The sequence below is a fragment of the Chaetomium fimeti genome (genome assembly GCF_033439085.1).
Source record: "Chaetomium fimeti strain CBS 168.71 chromosome Unknown B0H64scaffold_4, whole genome shotgun sequence".
NCBI lineage: Eukaryota > Fungi > Ascomycota > Sordariomycetes > Sordariales > Chaetomiaceae > Chaetomium > Chaetomium fimeti.
This window is the reverse complement of record NW_026944332.1, coordinates 4,192,421-4,209,262: the sequence shown is the minus strand read 5'-3', so window position 1 is coordinate 4,209,262 and position 16,842 is coordinate 4,192,421. Positions and strand designations below refer to the sequence as shown.

General features: G+C 55.6%; 5 protein-coding genes across 5 annotated transcripts; 2 read left to right on the top strand and 3 right to left on the bottom strand.

Annotated features, from left to right (window-relative positions):
- Positions 1 to 514: 514 nt before the first annotated feature.
- On the bottom strand, positions 515 to 2,059 carry B0H64DRAFT_398281 (heterokaryon incompatibility protein-domain-containing protein). The gene has a single exon (XM_062803941.1). The coding sequence runs from the start codon at positions 1,872 to 1,874 to the stop codon at positions 597 to 599; it is 1,278 nt and encodes a 425-aa protein (XP_062659961.1). The 5' UTR covers positions 1,875 to 2,059; the 3' UTR covers positions 515 to 596.
- A 120-nt stretch (positions 2,060 to 2,179) lies between these two features.
- B0H64DRAFT_398279 (uncharacterized protein) lies at positions 2,180 to 4,837 on the bottom strand. Its single transcript, XM_062803940.1, has 6 exons — positions 4,602 to 4,837; positions 3,856 to 4,486; positions 3,707 to 3,785; positions 3,188 to 3,644; positions 2,924 to 3,098; positions 2,180 to 2,822 (listed from the first exon to the last, which is right to left on the bottom strand). Exons 1-6 carry the CDS (start codon positions 4,679 to 4,681, stop codon positions 2,361 to 2,363), a joined length of 1,884 nt encoding a protein of 627 aa, XP_062659960.1. The 5' UTR covers positions 4,682 to 4,837; the 3' UTR covers positions 2,180 to 2,360.
- Positions 4,838 to 5,032: 195 nt separating this feature from the next.
- B0H64DRAFT_398276 (uncharacterized protein) lies at positions 5,033 to 6,568 on the top strand. The gene has a single exon (XM_062803939.1). It carries the CDS (start codon positions 5,392 to 5,394, stop codon positions 6,526 to 6,528), a length of 1,137 nt encoding a protein of 378 aa, XP_062659959.1. The 5' UTR covers positions 5,033 to 5,391; the 3' UTR covers positions 6,529 to 6,568.
- An 852-nt stretch (positions 6,569 to 7,420) lies between these two features.
- B0H64DRAFT_475243 (uncharacterized protein) lies at positions 7,421 to 9,856 on the top strand. Its single transcript, XM_062808091.1, has 2 exons — positions 7,421 to 7,864; positions 7,947 to 9,856. Exons 1-2 carry the CDS (start codon positions 7,512 to 7,514, stop codon positions 9,634 to 9,636), a joined length of 2,043 nt encoding a protein of 680 aa, XP_062659958.1. The 5' UTR covers positions 7,421 to 7,511; the 3' UTR covers positions 9,637 to 9,856.
- A 34-nt stretch (positions 9,857 to 9,890) lies between these two features.
- B0H64DRAFT_475242 (uncharacterized protein) lies at positions 9,891 to 16,239 on the bottom strand. The gene is made up of 12 exons (XM_062808090.1): positions 14,374 to 16,239; positions 13,470 to 14,312; positions 13,389 to 13,403; positions 13,259 to 13,319; positions 13,134 to 13,186; positions 12,950 to 13,081; positions 12,323 to 12,886; positions 11,702 to 12,262; positions 11,527 to 11,622; positions 11,429 to 11,464; positions 11,247 to 11,358; positions 9,891 to 11,179 (listed from the first exon to the last, which is right to left on the bottom strand). The coding sequence occupies exons 1-12, from the start codon at positions 16,066 to 16,068 to the stop codon at positions 9,969 to 9,971; spliced, it is 5,379 nt and encodes a 1,792-aa protein (XP_062659957.1). The 5' UTR covers positions 16,069 to 16,239; the 3' UTR covers positions 9,891 to 9,968.
- Positions 16,240 to 16,842: the final 603 nt, after the last annotated feature.

Here is a 16,842-nt window from a genome sequence, read left to right as displayed (position 1 = left end):
CGTCGGCAATTGGGGAGGTCAAGTACCGTTCAAGGCCTGCGCCTGCATCATCACCGCCATGGATGAGGTGGCACCAAGGCAGACCATGAGGATAATTGGCGTTTTGGCGCTTCGCTTTTCGTAATCCAAATATCAGAATTGCCGTACGCGGTGGGCCTTCGGTCCGAGCCCCCGGGTCCTCAATAGGAAAGTTGATTCGAATACAAGCCACCCCGACCGTTATTGGCCCACCCAGAGGCATTGGCCGCAGTCCCTCGCCATGGTTCGTGGTCTGCTTGGGTACCCAGAAGAACTGGTGAGAGCTTCTATCCCACGAGTGGATGGGAAATACGTCCATGACCGAGGCCAAAATCTTGGATCCTTGTTGTTCCGCGGCGAGCGGGAGTAACCAAAATGTGGCGGGAGCTAGGGGTTGCCAGTGGCCGGCGCCAGTCTTGGTCTCGGTAGGGGCAGAGATGACAGTCCGCATTATTGTCACACGTTGGACAGGAAAGCCCTTGCCCCGGACCTTTTGGCCTAAGTTCTGATGTTAGCTTTGTGGTAATAACCGTACACGTTGTAGTTTACGAATACACTAGGTAGGTAACTAGTCATTACTACCCATGAAATGGGTACGTACGCATCTCGCCCTCGACGGTTGCCACACCCGAAGAGCCATTAACAGGCGTGGTAGGGGCAAATATCTGCAGGCCGATCTTATTACGTCGGGCAGAGCGGATCCTATTAGGTTCCTCCACATGGGATGGAAATGTATAGAGAGAAACACTCGAGACGATGCCGTGTGTCAAATTTCGGCGGTAGTATTGTCCGCGGTTTGCGGCTTGAACTACCACCAAGGTTGGAAACGTTCCAGGGATCGGGCCGACCTGGCAACGGAGGATAATCTCGCGTTCGTCCCACCAAGTTTCGTTCTCAGCTTTCCAGTCATCTTCGTGCGACCAATTTTCATCCCCACCTTTCAAGGGGGCTAAAAATTCAGTCCCTGGCCCCGTAAAGATTATTTGTCCCAGTGATCCTTCGGGGCTCGGTGCGGATGAGGACGTGATATCTCCCGACATGGCAAAACAGCTAGGTGAAGGCGCACAGCAACCGAAATCGATCTCGGACCGCGTCCCAACCCGTCGCGCCAACTCAGTCTCCCTCCTTGGCTCGCAATACCACGCCAGGATAGATTGGTCATGCGTATCTTTGGCGATCTCTTGCTGAAGACGGAAGAACGCTTTGCTTCCCTCGCCATAAAGTAGCGGCATGTTGACGCGAAAGAGTCCCATCATACAGTAGGCTTCATCCTCTCGCCGGGTCGTTTCCCGACTCGAGGCCCAATACATCCTCTTGGCCACGCTAACGTCCCATGGCTGGATCACACGGGCTAAGACGGGCGCGTCGACCAGGCTGGCGCGTGACAGAGTTGGGATCAGGCTGGGATCCCTTTTATTTCCGAGATAGACCCAGTCCAGCGTGTAGAACTCCACGTCGTCGGGAGCGAGGAGCTCTTGCAGAGTCCAACCGCGAGTGAACCATTTGCACCCAACGAGCTGGGTCGGATTCTTGACGTCACACAGGTACGCATAGCAGACCTTGGCCTTTTCGTACCATCGGTACATGGAGTTGATGGCCTCGGACAGCTCGGCACTGCTGGACTTGTCGATGCAGCACGTATCGATCCAAATGTAGTCGTACTTCTGCGTTGCCGCGAGACGACACGCACCCTCCAGCTTGGCGAAGCCTATCTTTGTGCGGGCCTTGCCGAGGTCGGTCATGTCGGAAAAGATGACCTCGTCCTGCGCCCAAGTGTGCGAGAGGATGGCATAATCGGGAGTAGAAGCGTCGAAGAACTCCTCCAGCCGGAGAGTACGTGTGTTAACAAGTCGCATGATGGCAGCTGCGGGCGGAGAGTGAGAGCGGTGAAGGTGGTGTAAGAGAGAAATGTGTTCCTTTATTAGGTAACTAATATAGCAGTTGTAGTGTGGGTGCAGTGGTCTTGCTGCTGGAGCTTTTGTGTGCCATGGAAATGTGTTGGATGTTAGACCGCTTGAAGGTTAGGAGTGTTCCCCTTTGCGCCTAAAAGGAGGGAGCAAAATGCCTCGGGGGCTGTGCTGCCTAACATCTCAGCCCGATTTCTTGGTTCCATTCACGCAGGTATGTAGCATGCGTGTTGCATCATTGACCAACAAGCTCGCAGCATTCCTGTATGTTCATGCACTTCCGTAACCCACCACCTTTATGTTCGAGCCTCAGACCGAGATTATAAAGGTCTCAACCGTATTGAATCTATCTAATGATAGATTATGCAACGGCGACTCTGTTTCCTTTTCTAGATGTATGTACATCTGCCCTAGACTCCAATTATGAAGGATTGATTACATGTGAAAGTCCGAGTCCATATCCGATTCCAGCTCGCTATCGTCGTCGTCATCTGACGACGTCTCCCCCTCTTCGTCCGTAGGCTGCGGCGGGAGATCGAGCCCGAGCTCGGAGATGTCGCAGTTCCGGGCGCCGACGTGGATGCAGCTGCTGTTCCTGTCAAAGTAGAGGGGCAGCTTCAGGGTCTTGTCGGTTCGGAAACGGAGCCGGGCATTGTCCTTCCTCCTGTACAACTGCTCGATCTCGAGCAGCATGTCGTCGCCGGACCCGCGCAGCGAGGGTCGGAAGGTCCAGGACCCTTGTTTCAGCCTGCCAAGGTAGACAAGGTCGTAGGTCCTGCTCACCGGGACCCGCAGCCGTTCTCGTTGGTTGCGGGGTAGTCTTGAGAAGAAGGGGTCGCAGATGAGGCGGAACTCGTCGGTGCGTCTCGCGGAGAACTTGACCGTGTGATGGCCGTCCTGTGTGGGTGGGAGGCAAAACGTTAATTAGGCGTTTCCCTCTTTTTTCTTTTCTTAATACCCTGGATAATACGGTGCAATTTTATAGGTATTCAACTCACCAGATCCAACAGCACCCTTCCCCAGTCATCCCACTCCCTGGGTTCTGTCTTTGGTTTGCCCTGCTCCCGGGCCTGGCGCATCTGCAAACCGATGGCAGCCCCTCGTTGGAAGAATTCCTCGACTGTGAGGGTTTCGCTAACCACGTAGGCTGCGGCCATTGCGACCTTGGCGGAACTGTGATATGAGTGGCTGATGTTAGAGCGGGGCCTGCTGGGCGATAACATAAAAGAGAGGCGGGGGGGGGGGGGCGGGTAGTCACTGACTCGTATGCTATCCGCACATTAAACTCGTCGGTGAAAACCACGGATACGCCCTTTGCATCACATAAGGACGTTATGCGTGATTTCACTGCCGGGTTGCGGGCTGTGCCGCCCGAAACGACGACGAGAGGCTGGGATACCACGCCCAGCTTCGTCCTCTCGACGAGGCGCGATATTTCCCGTTCAGCAGTACGGAGCGGCCCACGGAGGCCTCTCTTCCAGGCGTGCTCTATCTCCTCCACGGTTAGGGTCGCTCGCCAGGTATCAATGCTGTTGGGCATGGGGAAATTGGTGGTGATCGGCCTGCGCGAGGCCGCCCTCTTGTTCTTTTGGCTCCGGAATCTGGTGAGGAAATCCTCGAGCTCATTCGGAGGTACGGGGACCTTTGTGTCTTGAGAGAAGCGGTCGGAAAACCATTGGACGATGTGGTATTCCCACTGCTCGGATCCCCCACCGGCGCCTGCACGGGGATCTTGGTTAGCACAGGGTCATTCAAAGAGCATAGCGCGGCACGCTTCTTACCAAAAGGGCTCCCAACTCGGAAAAAGCTATTCCCATCCGGACGGTCATGGTCCCGGGCAACGCCAAAGAGACAGCCGTTCTGTTTTGAGATAAAATGTCAACAACTCAGGCGCAACTCGTAGCGAAGGAGGAAAGCGGCGATGTATTACCATGTTGTGGCCCCCAAAGTCAAGAAAGAGAATGGCATCGTGGCGGTCGCGTGGATCAAGCTCGTGTGCGTGGTGTTTGTATAGGTATCTCGATAGCGCCTCTGTCTCGGTGAAGAAGTGGATCTGATCTAGGTCACGCATCCGAAACACCTCCATGACAAGACCACGGTACAAATCCTCAAATTCGAGCCCCCACTGTACCGGGATCGTAAGGCCGATCCTGACAATGCGGAGACCCTGTTCGTAGCACACGGCGCTGGCGGCGTCACGGAGCCCGGAGAGCAATGCGATCAGACCCCTGCGGAGCTGGGCACGGAACATTGGGTCATCCTTTCTGCTGGTAAGGTGGTGGACCGAAGGATATTGCTCCAGCAGTGTGTCGGAGGCGTTCGCGAGAGGGTAAAAAGCATACTTTGCCGACACGCATTGCCGGCCTAGGTCTTCGTCCTCGAGGAAGTAAACGTCCTGGGAGACGTCATCGAAGATGTAGAGGGCCGATGGAAAGTCACAGGGCGTGTAAGGGCCCGTGAGACCGTGGTAGGCTTTGTTCTCGACAACGATTGGTTTCGTGGTGCCCAATTTCCAGAGACAGACGCGGCTCCGGTGGCTCCCTATATCGATGCCCAGGCAACTGTGGGTCGATGTTACGTTAGAATCGAATGTATTAATCGTCTTCTCATATATGATATGAGGGAGTCGATACCGAATGTTGCCTAGGTCGACACAGGAAAGGCAGTCAAACTTACGCGTCCTGAGGACCATCGGCAGTCTTTTGATCATGTTGATTGGCAAATTGGCTTTGGAGAACCGAACCGACAACAGGCATCTTTTGTGTTCGCAGGGAATGAAATGATAAGGTACGAGGAAGAAGAGAGCGGTGCTTGCTGATGCGAGTCCCAAGTTTGGGTTAATGAAAAGTGGGTTTCGGGCGTGCTGGTGATTCTGACTCGGTGCAAAGTTAGGCAGGTTCAACGCCGTCCGCTGTGATATTTGAGTCTTCAGAGTTTAAAGGGCATAAAGCAAACGGCCACACGCGTCGTCACACACGCGTGAGGCTTGGCACCGGCCACAAAAAGCAATGGGGGTGGACGTGAACTTGGGTGGGTGGGTTACGGATACCATGGGAACATCACTCAAGTCCTCCGAAGTCCTCTGGAACCCAGTTTCCCGGGGTCATCGAAAACATCAAAAGCAGCCGGCTCCACCAACCCCTCCACCATCAAGCCGTTTGCTGAAGTTTACAACTGGCCCTTGCTGTCTTTGACTTTTCGCTTTCATTTTTGCCTGCGATTCGATTGGCGTGCACAAACAGACCTGCCTCAGCGAGCTCGGTTCAGCTTTAAGGTTCTCTTGGCAACTTGGCGGGTACCAGACCTCCGGGGCTTTTGAGATCGCGGCCCCGTTTTTCATCTCCATCGCGAGTTACCGACTTGCTTGGTGCATCTCACCCTCCTCCATTTCGCGTCTTTCGGTTGTCTCTCGGCGAATACACGACTCTATACACTAGTTAACTAATCCGCTCCGCAACGCGACACGATGGAATCCCCGCCAGGTCAGAACGAGCCCGATCTCGATGCATCATCCATTCGTGCTCGTTTACCTCCCGCTCTTTCGGCAACTTCCGACTTGGTCCTCGTGGCCAAGTTCAAAGCAAGAATGGAGGAAATAGAATTGCAACGAGACGAAGAGAGCGCAGCAATGAGCAACCGGCTCCATGCCTTGGTCAGGGACTACAAGAGGAGGGACCAGTTGTTTGTTGACCGGTACACCGAGTGTTTGGAACAGCTTTCCCGCCTCCCCAGCGTCCCCAACACTCATCCCTGCGCGAAGCCCTGTCGAGGGGTTGTCGACCGCGAGATCTTTGGTGACGCCGGGGTTATTGTCAGGTTCTATCCTGACCCAAGCCCACTTTTTTCACACGGGGATACTACCGATGAAGAGACAGACCCTCTTAAACCATCACATACCGCCACTACAAACAATCATAGGACTCCATCCGAAGCCCCGTCATTCTCCCCGTTGTCGAGTATCCGCTACTCGCCCGCACCCACCCCCAAGCGGGTTCCTTCTCCTTCGGTGGCACGACCCCGCAAGCGCCCCAAACGATCGCCGTCGCCAGACGAGCTCGCGTTGGATTCATCCTCGTCTCCCTCTGTAGGTTCTGCCGCACAAAAGACCAACGGGTCCCTATCTCGGACGCCACAGCAGGTGTCAAGCCGCAAGCCATTGCCAACCGACGGCCGCCGGAAGCAGACCACACAACCCACCTCAACACCGGCTATGACTGCCAATACCATCACCATTACCACTGCGCCGCCACCACCACCACCACCACCACGCGAATCATCATCCCCCTTATCATCAGCATCATCATCCTCATCAGCACCCCCAACACCCGGGCCCGGACCCCGAACCAAGCCAACCCCCATTCCCGTCCCCGTCCCCGTCATCAACCCAAGCTCAGCCTCAGCCTCAGCCTTAGCCTCAAGCTCAATCACAAACCGGAAACCAGCCTCCACCGCCAAAAAGGCAAAAGCCGCCAACCGGGGCGGTCCACCCGCTCCTCTCCCATGTCTCGAGTGTCGCCGACGCAAGGTGAGGTGTTCGCGCGCCAGGCCGCGGTGCGAGCGGTGCGAGCGCACGGGGTGGGCTTGTGCGTACCCTGATGCGTAGGAGTGTGTGCATACGTGCTCGGGGGGTTCTGGGGTTGAGAGGGAGTGAAGTGGGAGTGGGGGGTTGGACGGGGGCCTTGTTTACCACTTCGTTACCTTTTGAACTGGGGTAAAACGCCCATTTGCAAGGGGGACTGGACAGGCCTATCCAGGGGGAGGATGTCTCTTGCTTTTCCGTTTCCGTTTGCGCGTTGCATTTTCCGACTGTGTAATAGGGCCGCCCGGGGCCTCCCTTTTTGAGGGAGACAAGCAAGACAGATACGAAGATCACCACTTTTCAACGACGTTGTTACCGTATAATTAGAAACCTTTTGAATGCATGACTAAAGGTGTTTACCTCTGGACAAAGGGCTCGACTACGTGTTCGCCAAGCTCTTAAAAGCTTACCACGGCATGGGTTAATTGCAACACTTAGGGCTGAGAAGTATTAACATTACTGTGTATAATATAGGTACCTTTGGTTTATACGTTTCAGGAGGAATCCGGTGGTGACTTTCCAACAGGACAATGCATTAGCCCACTCAGCCCGGTCAACCAAGGCCCTTTTAGGTGCTCTTGGAATCGAGGTTTTACAATGGCCAGCTCGGAGCCCAGACTTCAGCCCTATTGAGAATGTCTGGCCCTGGATGAAAAAATGGATTGAAGATCACTACGATATTGAGGGTCTGAGCCTTCCACAGCTCCGACAGGCTGTTCAGGGGGCTTGGGAGGCTGTGCCTGTTGATTTTCTTCGACGGTTGGCCCATGGGATGCCTCGGCCGCACAGCCGCACAGGAAAGATGGAGGTGCGACGTATGCGGACATGAGTGGCGGAGCCAAGATGCTGGGTTGTCTCACACGAGGGGAAAGCCAATTAATTCAAAAGTAGAACCTTCACGTGAGCTCCATTGTCAAGCTGGGGGATGTCGCCAGGCTCTGACTCCTCTGAGCTTCGTGGAGTTTTGTACGCACGCATTCGCGGAAGTCACCTGCATTTTGTTCGAAATGAAAGACACAACGCCAACAAAGCGCCGTGAGGCAGCATACGCGCCCTGGATGCCGGAGCTCTGGGCTCTCGGGGGATCAGGGCTGGCTTTCGCCGGGATGGTGGCTCTGCTCAGCGCCTTTGACGACCGGCCCATTTTCGACTGGTACGGGTTGACGCTCAACACTCTGGTGTCGATACTTTCTGCCGCGATGAAAGCGGCTTTAACCTATGCGATTGCCGAATGCCTCAGCCAGTGGAAATGGATCCTGTTCTCCCGCGAGGAGCGGCCGCTGATCGACTTTGAGCGGATAGATTCGGCGAGTCGTGGTCCGCTTGGGGGGATTAACGTTCTTTGGAAGACTCGAAGATCGTGAGTAGCAGCAGTAGCAGCAGTAGTAGCTCGGTTCGTCCCTGATTGCTATTTCCAGAGGCTAATGGATTCTGATTTTCAGAATATTCGTCCGACTCGGTGCCTTTCTGACCTTGCTCGCCATCGCCTTTGACCCATTCTCGCAGCAGCTGGTGCAGCTGCGGCAGGGAACCGAGTTTATTGACTCGCTGGGCGACGCCTATGCCCAAAGTGCGAAAACACGGGAGTACACCAAGGGCGACGTGGTGTATGGAAACGCTACCAACTCGACTATAAATCCATCAGGGCCCAAGGCAATTGTGGCGCGGACGATGATAGATCCGTCGATGCAGGGGTCCATCCTGAATGGCTTCTCTCGCTCGCTGGCCGAAATCCGTCAGCAGGCTAATGTCACATGCCCAACAAGCCGGTGCACCTGGCCACCCTGCAAGACCCTTGGTGTCTGCCACACATGCCACAATCTCACTTCAGATCTAAAGAGAGTGGACAACTTTGGAGATGTCGCGGGGCCTCTGCTTTTGTCATCCGGCACAATGGCGGCGAACGATAGCTCGGCCTTCGTCTTGCCCAACGGTCACTTTATGGCGGGTATCAATGGGCAGTTTGCCAGTATCGCCGGGATCATAGCAGGAACCTACCAGAACTCAGGCAACGCGTGGATCGTGGATAGTCCCACGATGACCGCGTTTGGAAGCGGGAACCCGCAAAAGACCAACCGGATGCAGGACGTGGACACCTTGATCTGGTCGACCAGCATGATCTACATAGATACAGTTCAACTTGGACGTTCTCGCATGTGGCCTGATGTCCCTGTTCACGCCAGCGAATGTGCAGTGTACTACTGCGTTCAGATCATCAACGCGACAGTTGAGGGAAACACCATCTACGAAAACACCACAGAGGACACTGATGCAAAGCGAGATCCAAATTCCTGGCAGCCAAAGGATTCACCCCTGGACGAAGAGTACGCTCCTGAAAACATCCCGCCAGATGACCAAATGTCAAGCCTGGAGTGGGACGAACGATACTCTGCGATCCGACGAGATGATCTGACCTTGTTCTACCCGCAGAACTCCAGTGGTCCCATTTATACCTTATCCGAAACCGGCGTCAAGCCCATCAGCGCCTACTTCCCGACCCTTCTAACAGCAAATATGACAGGATCAACCAATGTAACTCGTGCTATTATGGAGCGGCTGGGCGAGCATGCCGTCGGCTACAATGGCGCTTGGGTAGGCTACAAGGCGTACCCGCAAGCGTTGGGGCACATCTTCGAGACAAATCAAGATGTCGACCTTCCGACCAAGTTTGCGGCCCTCGGGGCGAGCATTACCAACGACATGCGCAGAAACGGAGATGGCGTCTCCAGGTTCGACCCGCTGAATGGCCATATAGGCCTGGGCAGCTACAATCAACCCGAATACGGATTAGTCGGTGTCGCAACGACGTATTATAGCATCGAATGGGGCTGGATAGTGTTTCATGCGATCATGCTAGCCGGTGGTCTTGTGTTCTGGCTGTTGACCGTCAGAGACTCCTCTAGGCCCGAGGCGGTGCAGATATCGAAGAGCAGCTCTCTCGCGGTGCTGCGTCAGGGCCGGACGACGGGGTGGGCCTTGGAAGGGTCCAAGACGATGGAAGAGATGAGGATCAAGGCTAGAAACCACAAGGTCCTGCTAACATTGGATGAGTACCCGGAAGATTTGATACCATTGCCGACCAGGCAGAGGGACGATGCAGACGCCGCTTCAGACGACCGCCAGGATGATTAGTGTACATGTTGTACAAGGGTCTTTGCAGACAAGTTATCGAGACACTGTAGTGAAAACTGCTTCATTCGCGGACCTGACTACCAACTACATTTTAATATCCAACGTACAGCCTGAGAAGCAGGATAGCTTTGCATTCTTTATTATTTGCTAGGGCAATGTTACACTCCATCTACTTCGCCACCCGGGAGATTGGCAGTTGCGCTCATTGTCTAGAAGGTCCTAGAACAGTACAATATTTTGCTGGAGAGGATGGTAGAATCAACGCCACTAGTATTTCCTGAGCTAATAACTACCTACCTACCTACCTACCTTCGGGCTAACCAAACCAAAGCCTATGGAAGTCTTGGGCCCCGGCTGGGAGCACTCGCAGAATCGCGAGCCCACGCTGTAGCCCTATTGCTGCTTTCCACGTCTTCTTCCCTCACCTTCTTCCTCCCAAACGACGGCAACGGAATCTGCAACGGCATCGGTATCCCAAGCCCAATTCCCTTCTTACCAGGGCCTCGTCCCCCTTCACCGCCATCACCCCCTGGTACCGAGTCATCCTCATCCGGATCCAGCGCGACGTCAACGCTCCCTCCACCACTCTCCGAACTAACGGTCACCGGCTGTCCATCGGCAGGCCCGCCCCATCGCCACGGAAACAGGCCAGCAACGAGAACACTCGCGCCCCTAAGCCGCCCCTCCCGCTGCTCCGTCCTCCGCCTGCGCAGCGGGCCCTCCGGCGGCACATCCCAACTAGCCTCCGACCGCGTGACAACACTGCTCCGCTGCATACTAGGACGGATCGAATTTTCCTCCGCCGCTTCCTCCTCCCCTTCCCCATAATACTCCTCCTTCCCCTCCCACTCCCCCTCCTCCACCTTCTCCTTTACCCGCAGGTGCCTCACGTTCCTCATCAGCCACTCGGGCGCCACCCTCCGCAGCAGCCGCACAGATTGCTCCTCCACAAACCGCTCCATCAGCACGTGCGCGCGATGCACGGGGTAGTCCTCCACCTCCTCCCACTCGTTGACGCCCCAGCTCGACGAAGAGAGCACGCTGGGGGCGCGCCGGCGGTGGCGGTGGCGGTCCCGGTCCCCGTCAAACCCGTCTGCGTCCAACTCGCCGCCCCCGTCGTCATCGGACCCCACATAGGACTCGGCCGGCGACGGCGGCCGGGGGGCGGGCGCCGCGGGCCGATAGCGCCGGTAGAAGCGCCGGTAGAAGCGCAGCCGCCAGAGGTTGCGCACCAGGGGGATGTGCTCGTGGAAGGTCCAGCGCCTGAAGAGCCGGGCGTACCTGGGGCGGTTGGTAGCGTGGGAGTGATGGGACCAGTGCTCGGATAGGAAGTCGTGGCTGCTGTGGCGGGAGCGGCGAGCGGTGGTGGTGCTGTGGAAGTCGGAATCGGAGTCGGAGTCGGAATGGCCGTGGTGGTTTGGTCCGGTGGCGGTGATGGGCTGGTTGGTGGTGTCGCCGAAGTATTTGGTGTAGAGGCGTGAGATGCGGTTGATGTAGAAGCCGAGCAAAGCTACGAGGGAGATGGTGCCGAGGGAGAGGCCGACTGTGGGAGCTGGTTAGTGGGTTGGGTGGGACCGGGGTGAGGAATGGGATAGCTAGGAGGGACGCACAGAGGAGGCCCATGACGTTTGGCAAGGGCCAGTTCACCTCCCCCGTCTCTGGGTTATGAGGGAACGCGTCGATTTGAATAGCAAACACGCTAGACATGAATGATAGGGGCAGCTGTCGGAGTGTAAGCGTCGTGTTGGGCATTTCAAGTACGCTCTTTTGGTTTGCCCGGGATATTACTCACAAACAAGACGGTGACTGCGGTAAAGACCAAGGTAATCTGCATAGTTGGGCTTTCCGTCAGCCATCCCTTCCGGTGTAAATCATGCCACAAGGTCTTACGTTGCTCTGGCGCTGCGTGTGCTCTGATCCCTCGCGAGCGAACCTAGCTTCCCACGCATTGGCTTGTTTCTGTCGATGGCTGAGTAGCCCGTTGATCTGAGAGTGTGCTTAGCTAGGGCTTCCTTCTTTGTTGCTTTCCAAACACAAAGCACATGAACCGCAAAGCACGACTCACCTCCACCCGAACCTTCTCCGCGTACATGGTCATCTCCTTGATCGTGAGGATGTTGGTCTCGACCAGATGAAGATTCTCTTCAGCCTGGTTCCGGGCTTTTGGTCTCTGGTACTGGGTCCGTTCATCGGCGAACCGGACGTTGCGTTCTAACTTTGGCCTGCCGCCTTCCCTATACATAGCCGAATGGAGAGGTCTTCTCTCTCCATGGTGATCGGGAGATTCGTGGTCATGGTCTTCGAATAACGGATAGCCAAATTGCGATGACTCCGGGGTATTGTTCTCGACAATGTCACTTTCATCGTCTGCCCTGTCTCGATTCTGGCCCTGATTGGACATGAGCTTGGCGAATTTCTTGAGGGCATCCCTTTGCCGAAGGAAGACCTCGTGGATGGTCTTGAGCTCGTCTTGTATGTCGATGATTTCAGCCAAAAGGCGTGTCTCCTTGGTCAGTTGGAAAAGATTGTTGGTCAAGTTTGCCCGTTCTTGCACATCGATTCCACCTTGTGTCAGGCGATGGACTAGAGATTCGAATTCCTCGAACTGTAGAGCTTGCCGCTCGGCCTGTACGCGCATGAGTTTGCATCCGGGGACGGAAAGGAAGGAGGATGCGTGCCCACTTACAACAAGTGTAATACTCGACTGAAAACATTCGTAAAGCGAGACCTTCAGAGGGCCCTGCCGGTGCAAAAAGTCGACACTGCATCGGATGATGGCGTTGGCGAGATCCGTGCACCCCTTAATCAGCGGTCGGTCGTCATTATCCCTCAGTTCCTTGTGCATGAGGTGTCGTATGAGGTTGTAATCCTCGGCCGGTTCCCATGTGTTGGGAAGACTCGTGATTATAGTCTGCTCATCTTCGAGAACCCACAGCCATAGCTGGTCAATCATGAGTACTGGCCGACCCCCTCTTCCCGGGCGTGGCCCCTGGCCAAGTTTGTACTTCTTGGCCGACTCCCTCCTGCCCCACCTGGACATGACCTGGCTGTTGTCACGCCTCTCGGTGTCGTCCAACATGTGATAAGTGAACTGATCCAGGGTCCGGCGGCAGTGCAACGGAAGCTTGTCCTTGTCGAAGTAGGCGCGTACCAAGAGACAAGTCTCATCATTGCTGGATAAATTCCCAAATTTCATCGTCGTGCTCAACTTCTGGCGGTTCCGGTGTTTTTCGAACCCAAATACTGGTATCTTTTCCAGACGCAATATATCAGCTACTGCTGCCGGGTTCGATTTGCAGCGGTTCCAACTTACAAACAGGGCCGTTACCGCTTTCTTGGGGATGCCGAGGCCATCACCGGATTTGTTGCTGAATGACGACGGCGAGGGGAAGGGGTACCGAGGGGAAGGGGAGGGGAAGACTTCGCCAGGAAGGGGTTCGTAGGTCTGTGGCTGTCAGCGATGGCGGCTACGGTGGGTATCAGACTATCGAACCCACCTGCTTGTATCTAACCGCGCCAGGGATAATGTGCCGGTCGAACGGCGTCGACCCTGAGGCAGGAATCAGCACTCACCGATGCACAGAAGAAGCAAGCTTGCGGGGTGGGACTGGATGAAACGAACCTATGTGACGCCTGGTACTGGTGGATTTGTCGATGCGTCGTAGCTGTTTAGCAAACAAGTCCTATGACAAGTGTCCTCGGGTTAGTTCCTATAACTCTTGCATGAATATCTCGTCACAGCGTCTACTAACATGTACCCATTTTTCCTGGATCATTGTGTTAGATTGTTTGGTTCTGCAGTTTATGACAGGCCCATGGTAGTCCTCACTCACATTATTGGCAGGAAGGTGAACCCAGCGACATGTTGCCCGCTTGTCATCGTCGTGGCGGAGATTCCTTTCGAACAACTTTCCAATCCCGTAGTCTTCGTGGTCATAAACCACTGAGAAAACATCCGGTCTTTGAAATTCTAGATAGTCACTGGTGTCGTCGTTCGAAATGTAGAACTGGGCAAGGGTGGCGTTCAATGTTACGCAAGCACTTATTTCTGCCGGGGTGAAGACCGGCTCCGAGTCGTCGATCGCCTCAGGTTGTGCCGCTCGTGCACCGTTGAAAAGGTATTGGTTGTTTTTCAGATCCAGAATCCAGCGATGATTGGCCTCCAAAGCGTAATGCCATGCCGACTTGTTTTCGGAGTCCCTTGTCTCGTCGTCATATTTGTTGTCGGCCATAGCCAAGAGCAGCTTCTCTATCATCATCCGGTAGGAGGCTCGTCGGAAGGATCCATAGAGACCGGCATCAATGATGGCCACGTGCAGGGGTGTCGCGCCGTCTTTATCTTGCTCCATAACGAGGCTAGGGCGAGCGCTAACGAGGCGCATCAGGGCCGCATCATTAGTAGACTGGACCGCTAGGTGAAGGGCGCAGCGTTTCTTGTGGTCTTTAACACCGAGATTGTACCCTTGGTCAATACACTGCGTGAGGAGTTCTTCACAGTCCCGGACGGCCGAGGCCCTGAGAAAGAGGAACCGCCTGACCTGGTCCACGAAGGAGCGGTAATTGGGATCACCCGGTCCTCTGAACCTTGAAGACACCCGGCTATTAGTAGTATGCTTGACCGGGGCTGGGTCTGATAGCATGACAAAGTCAACGCCAGCTGCGCGTAGTGATCCTCCCTAGCACGTATCAGTTTCAGGCGTACGGTCAGGGGGACGGGGGGCATCCATGAGCACAAACATTCCGGTTCGGTATCTGGGCTTGGGTGTAAAACCAAACCACCGGCAGGTCCCTTTTTATGACCACAGCGTGAAACCTTTCCCATATATCCCAGCCGTCAATGGTTTTTGACTCCAGAATGCCCCTAAGCCTGTTCGCACGGGTAGAGCTTGTTGGTGCCGGAAATGCTAGAAGGGGTGCGGTTTTCGTTCTCTCTGTCTTTGCCTTCTCTTTCGGGATGGGACTCGGAGGATCAAGGAAGAGTACAGCCGCGCTCAGGAGCAGAACTTCGATGCTCTCGTTCGGCATGTGGTCGGGAACCTGGGCGATCTGGGCCAGCAACCTCTGGACGATGAGGCACCCAAAACCTGTGGCGACGAAAACCAAAGAGCAACGGCTTTCTGGTTTCATCTTCAGGCATGACCGGAGGGCCTCCGCTGTTTCATTCAAATACTTGTCGTAATCAGGCTTCTTGGATGGGTTGTCGGCGGACTGAGGTTGTTCGGGCGGCTTGTAGGCAAACCCCCAAACTCGTGCCCGGTCAACATCACTGGCGAACATCGTGCGGTCTGTCAGCCAGTTCCCAGCTTTCAACGCCTTATCTTTCTCTGATGGTGGCTTTGAGCCCCTAGTAGACGATGGGCGGTTTGAATGACGTGAAGTGCGGTCATCGGCATCGGCCCTCTTTTCGCGGGCCGTTTCCTCTGCGGTGGAAAGCCTGGGTTGTTGCGGAGTTGGGGGCCGGCGCCCTCTTTCCACGTCCTCCAAAATACCCATGTCGTTGCCATCAGCCTTTCCCTTAGCCTTGTCCACTGGGGTTGCCGTCGGTTCGTTGGCGAGGGTCCCTGGAGCCTGTTCGCCCCGCTCCCCTTTCCAACCACGGGTGGCAACGGCGGGACCCGTGGAGTCGGTCCAGTCCTTAACGGTTCCCTTCACGCGCCCGATTTCTTCCAGCGCCTTCAGCCCAGCTCTGAAAGCTGCTGCGCCCTTCGAAGGAACCTGACGGCCGGGTGGGGCAGGTCCGACAGCTGTGTTTGCTGGTGCCGCAGGCCGTTTTGCGAAATTCTTTTCGGGGATGTAGGCCCATGCTGTTGACAACGACTGGCCAATGTCGGGAATCGCGATGATTTCAGCGGTGGGCACCAGGGATGGCGCCAGGTTAGAGAGATCCACAAGTGCGGGAAGTTCGGGCTCGTTGGTGTCATGTGTTGCGGCTTCTGCTTTGGCTGCCTTGGCTGCCTTTCCTTGGCCAACGTGACTTGGTTTGCTGCTGTCCAGCCCTGAGGCTCCAGGCCTTTGCGAAGTGGGTGCTTGATTTTGTTTCGTGGTCCCAAGCTTGTTTTTGACGTTGATAACGCGTTTCCGCCATCCAGGAGCAAATCCGGGGCCAACCACCGGAGTCAGTGGCGTCTGTGGTTGCTGCGCTCGACGGGAGATAGTGGTCTGAGGCTGGGCGTCCGGTTCTTGCCCGGGGCCCAGACCAAGGCTGGCTGTGTCTAGCTTTATTGGCTCGGCCTGAAGTCCACCAAATGGCTCACTTGGGGGGTTACTGTGAGGCATGTTCCCCGGGTTGGGGTCGACGGATCCCGTTTCCAAGCTGGCGTCCATTGTCTCCAGGTCCGGGCCCGACCCCAACTGCTGCTCCATCGGTGGCGGCCCCGGCGTGTCATGGGCCTCATCTTGTCCGGCCGACCGCGAAGGCGGCGGAGATGCCATTGTTCGCGAACAGGGGAAAGGGGCTTCAAAGTAGCGCCGTGTAGGAGTTGATGATGCTTGATGCAGAACTGAGAACCTGAAGACTCGGGAGGATAGACCCACGGGGAAGAGAGAGAACTTCGAAAACGCCACAAGGCTCGCTGCCCATTGTTGCGTCGGCGATCACTTTACCGGCCCGCCCTTCCCCCCCCCCACCTACAGGGCTCTAGCGTAGCATCACCGTGTCGAATGCACCTGTTGGTTTTGGATGGCGCGTATCCCTGGCTGCTATTGGCTTCGTCAACATGCAGCTGAAATTGTACCATCAAGCGAGCCAAATCAAGCACCCCATGCTTGGCGCGCATGGCCCCCTTTTCGGCTGGACTGCTCAGGGCTCGAGGAGATTCGGCATTGTGTGCGCGATATTAACTCACTCCTTAACCCGCCCCCTGGGTTGATATTGCGAGATTCAGTTCGTAGTCGACGGGGGACGGGTGTGTTTCCTTCAGTGAATCCCGAGAAGCGTGCAATAGAGACGCCATCCAACGTCTCTCGGCAACAGTCCCCTTGACTGTGTGCCTCGTCTCGGTATTTGTCATCAGTTTTCAATCTCGTGGTCCGACAACACCAACAAGAACCTGGCCACAGTGTCCATTGCTTGGTTAGTAGGTTCTGGTCACCCGGAGCGCGGGCAAAAAGAGTGTCACGTAGACTCACAATCGCGGATATTACCCATTTACGTGGGATTATTCTGACATCGCACTTAAATATGCCATATCAACATCGCAAGCTTTT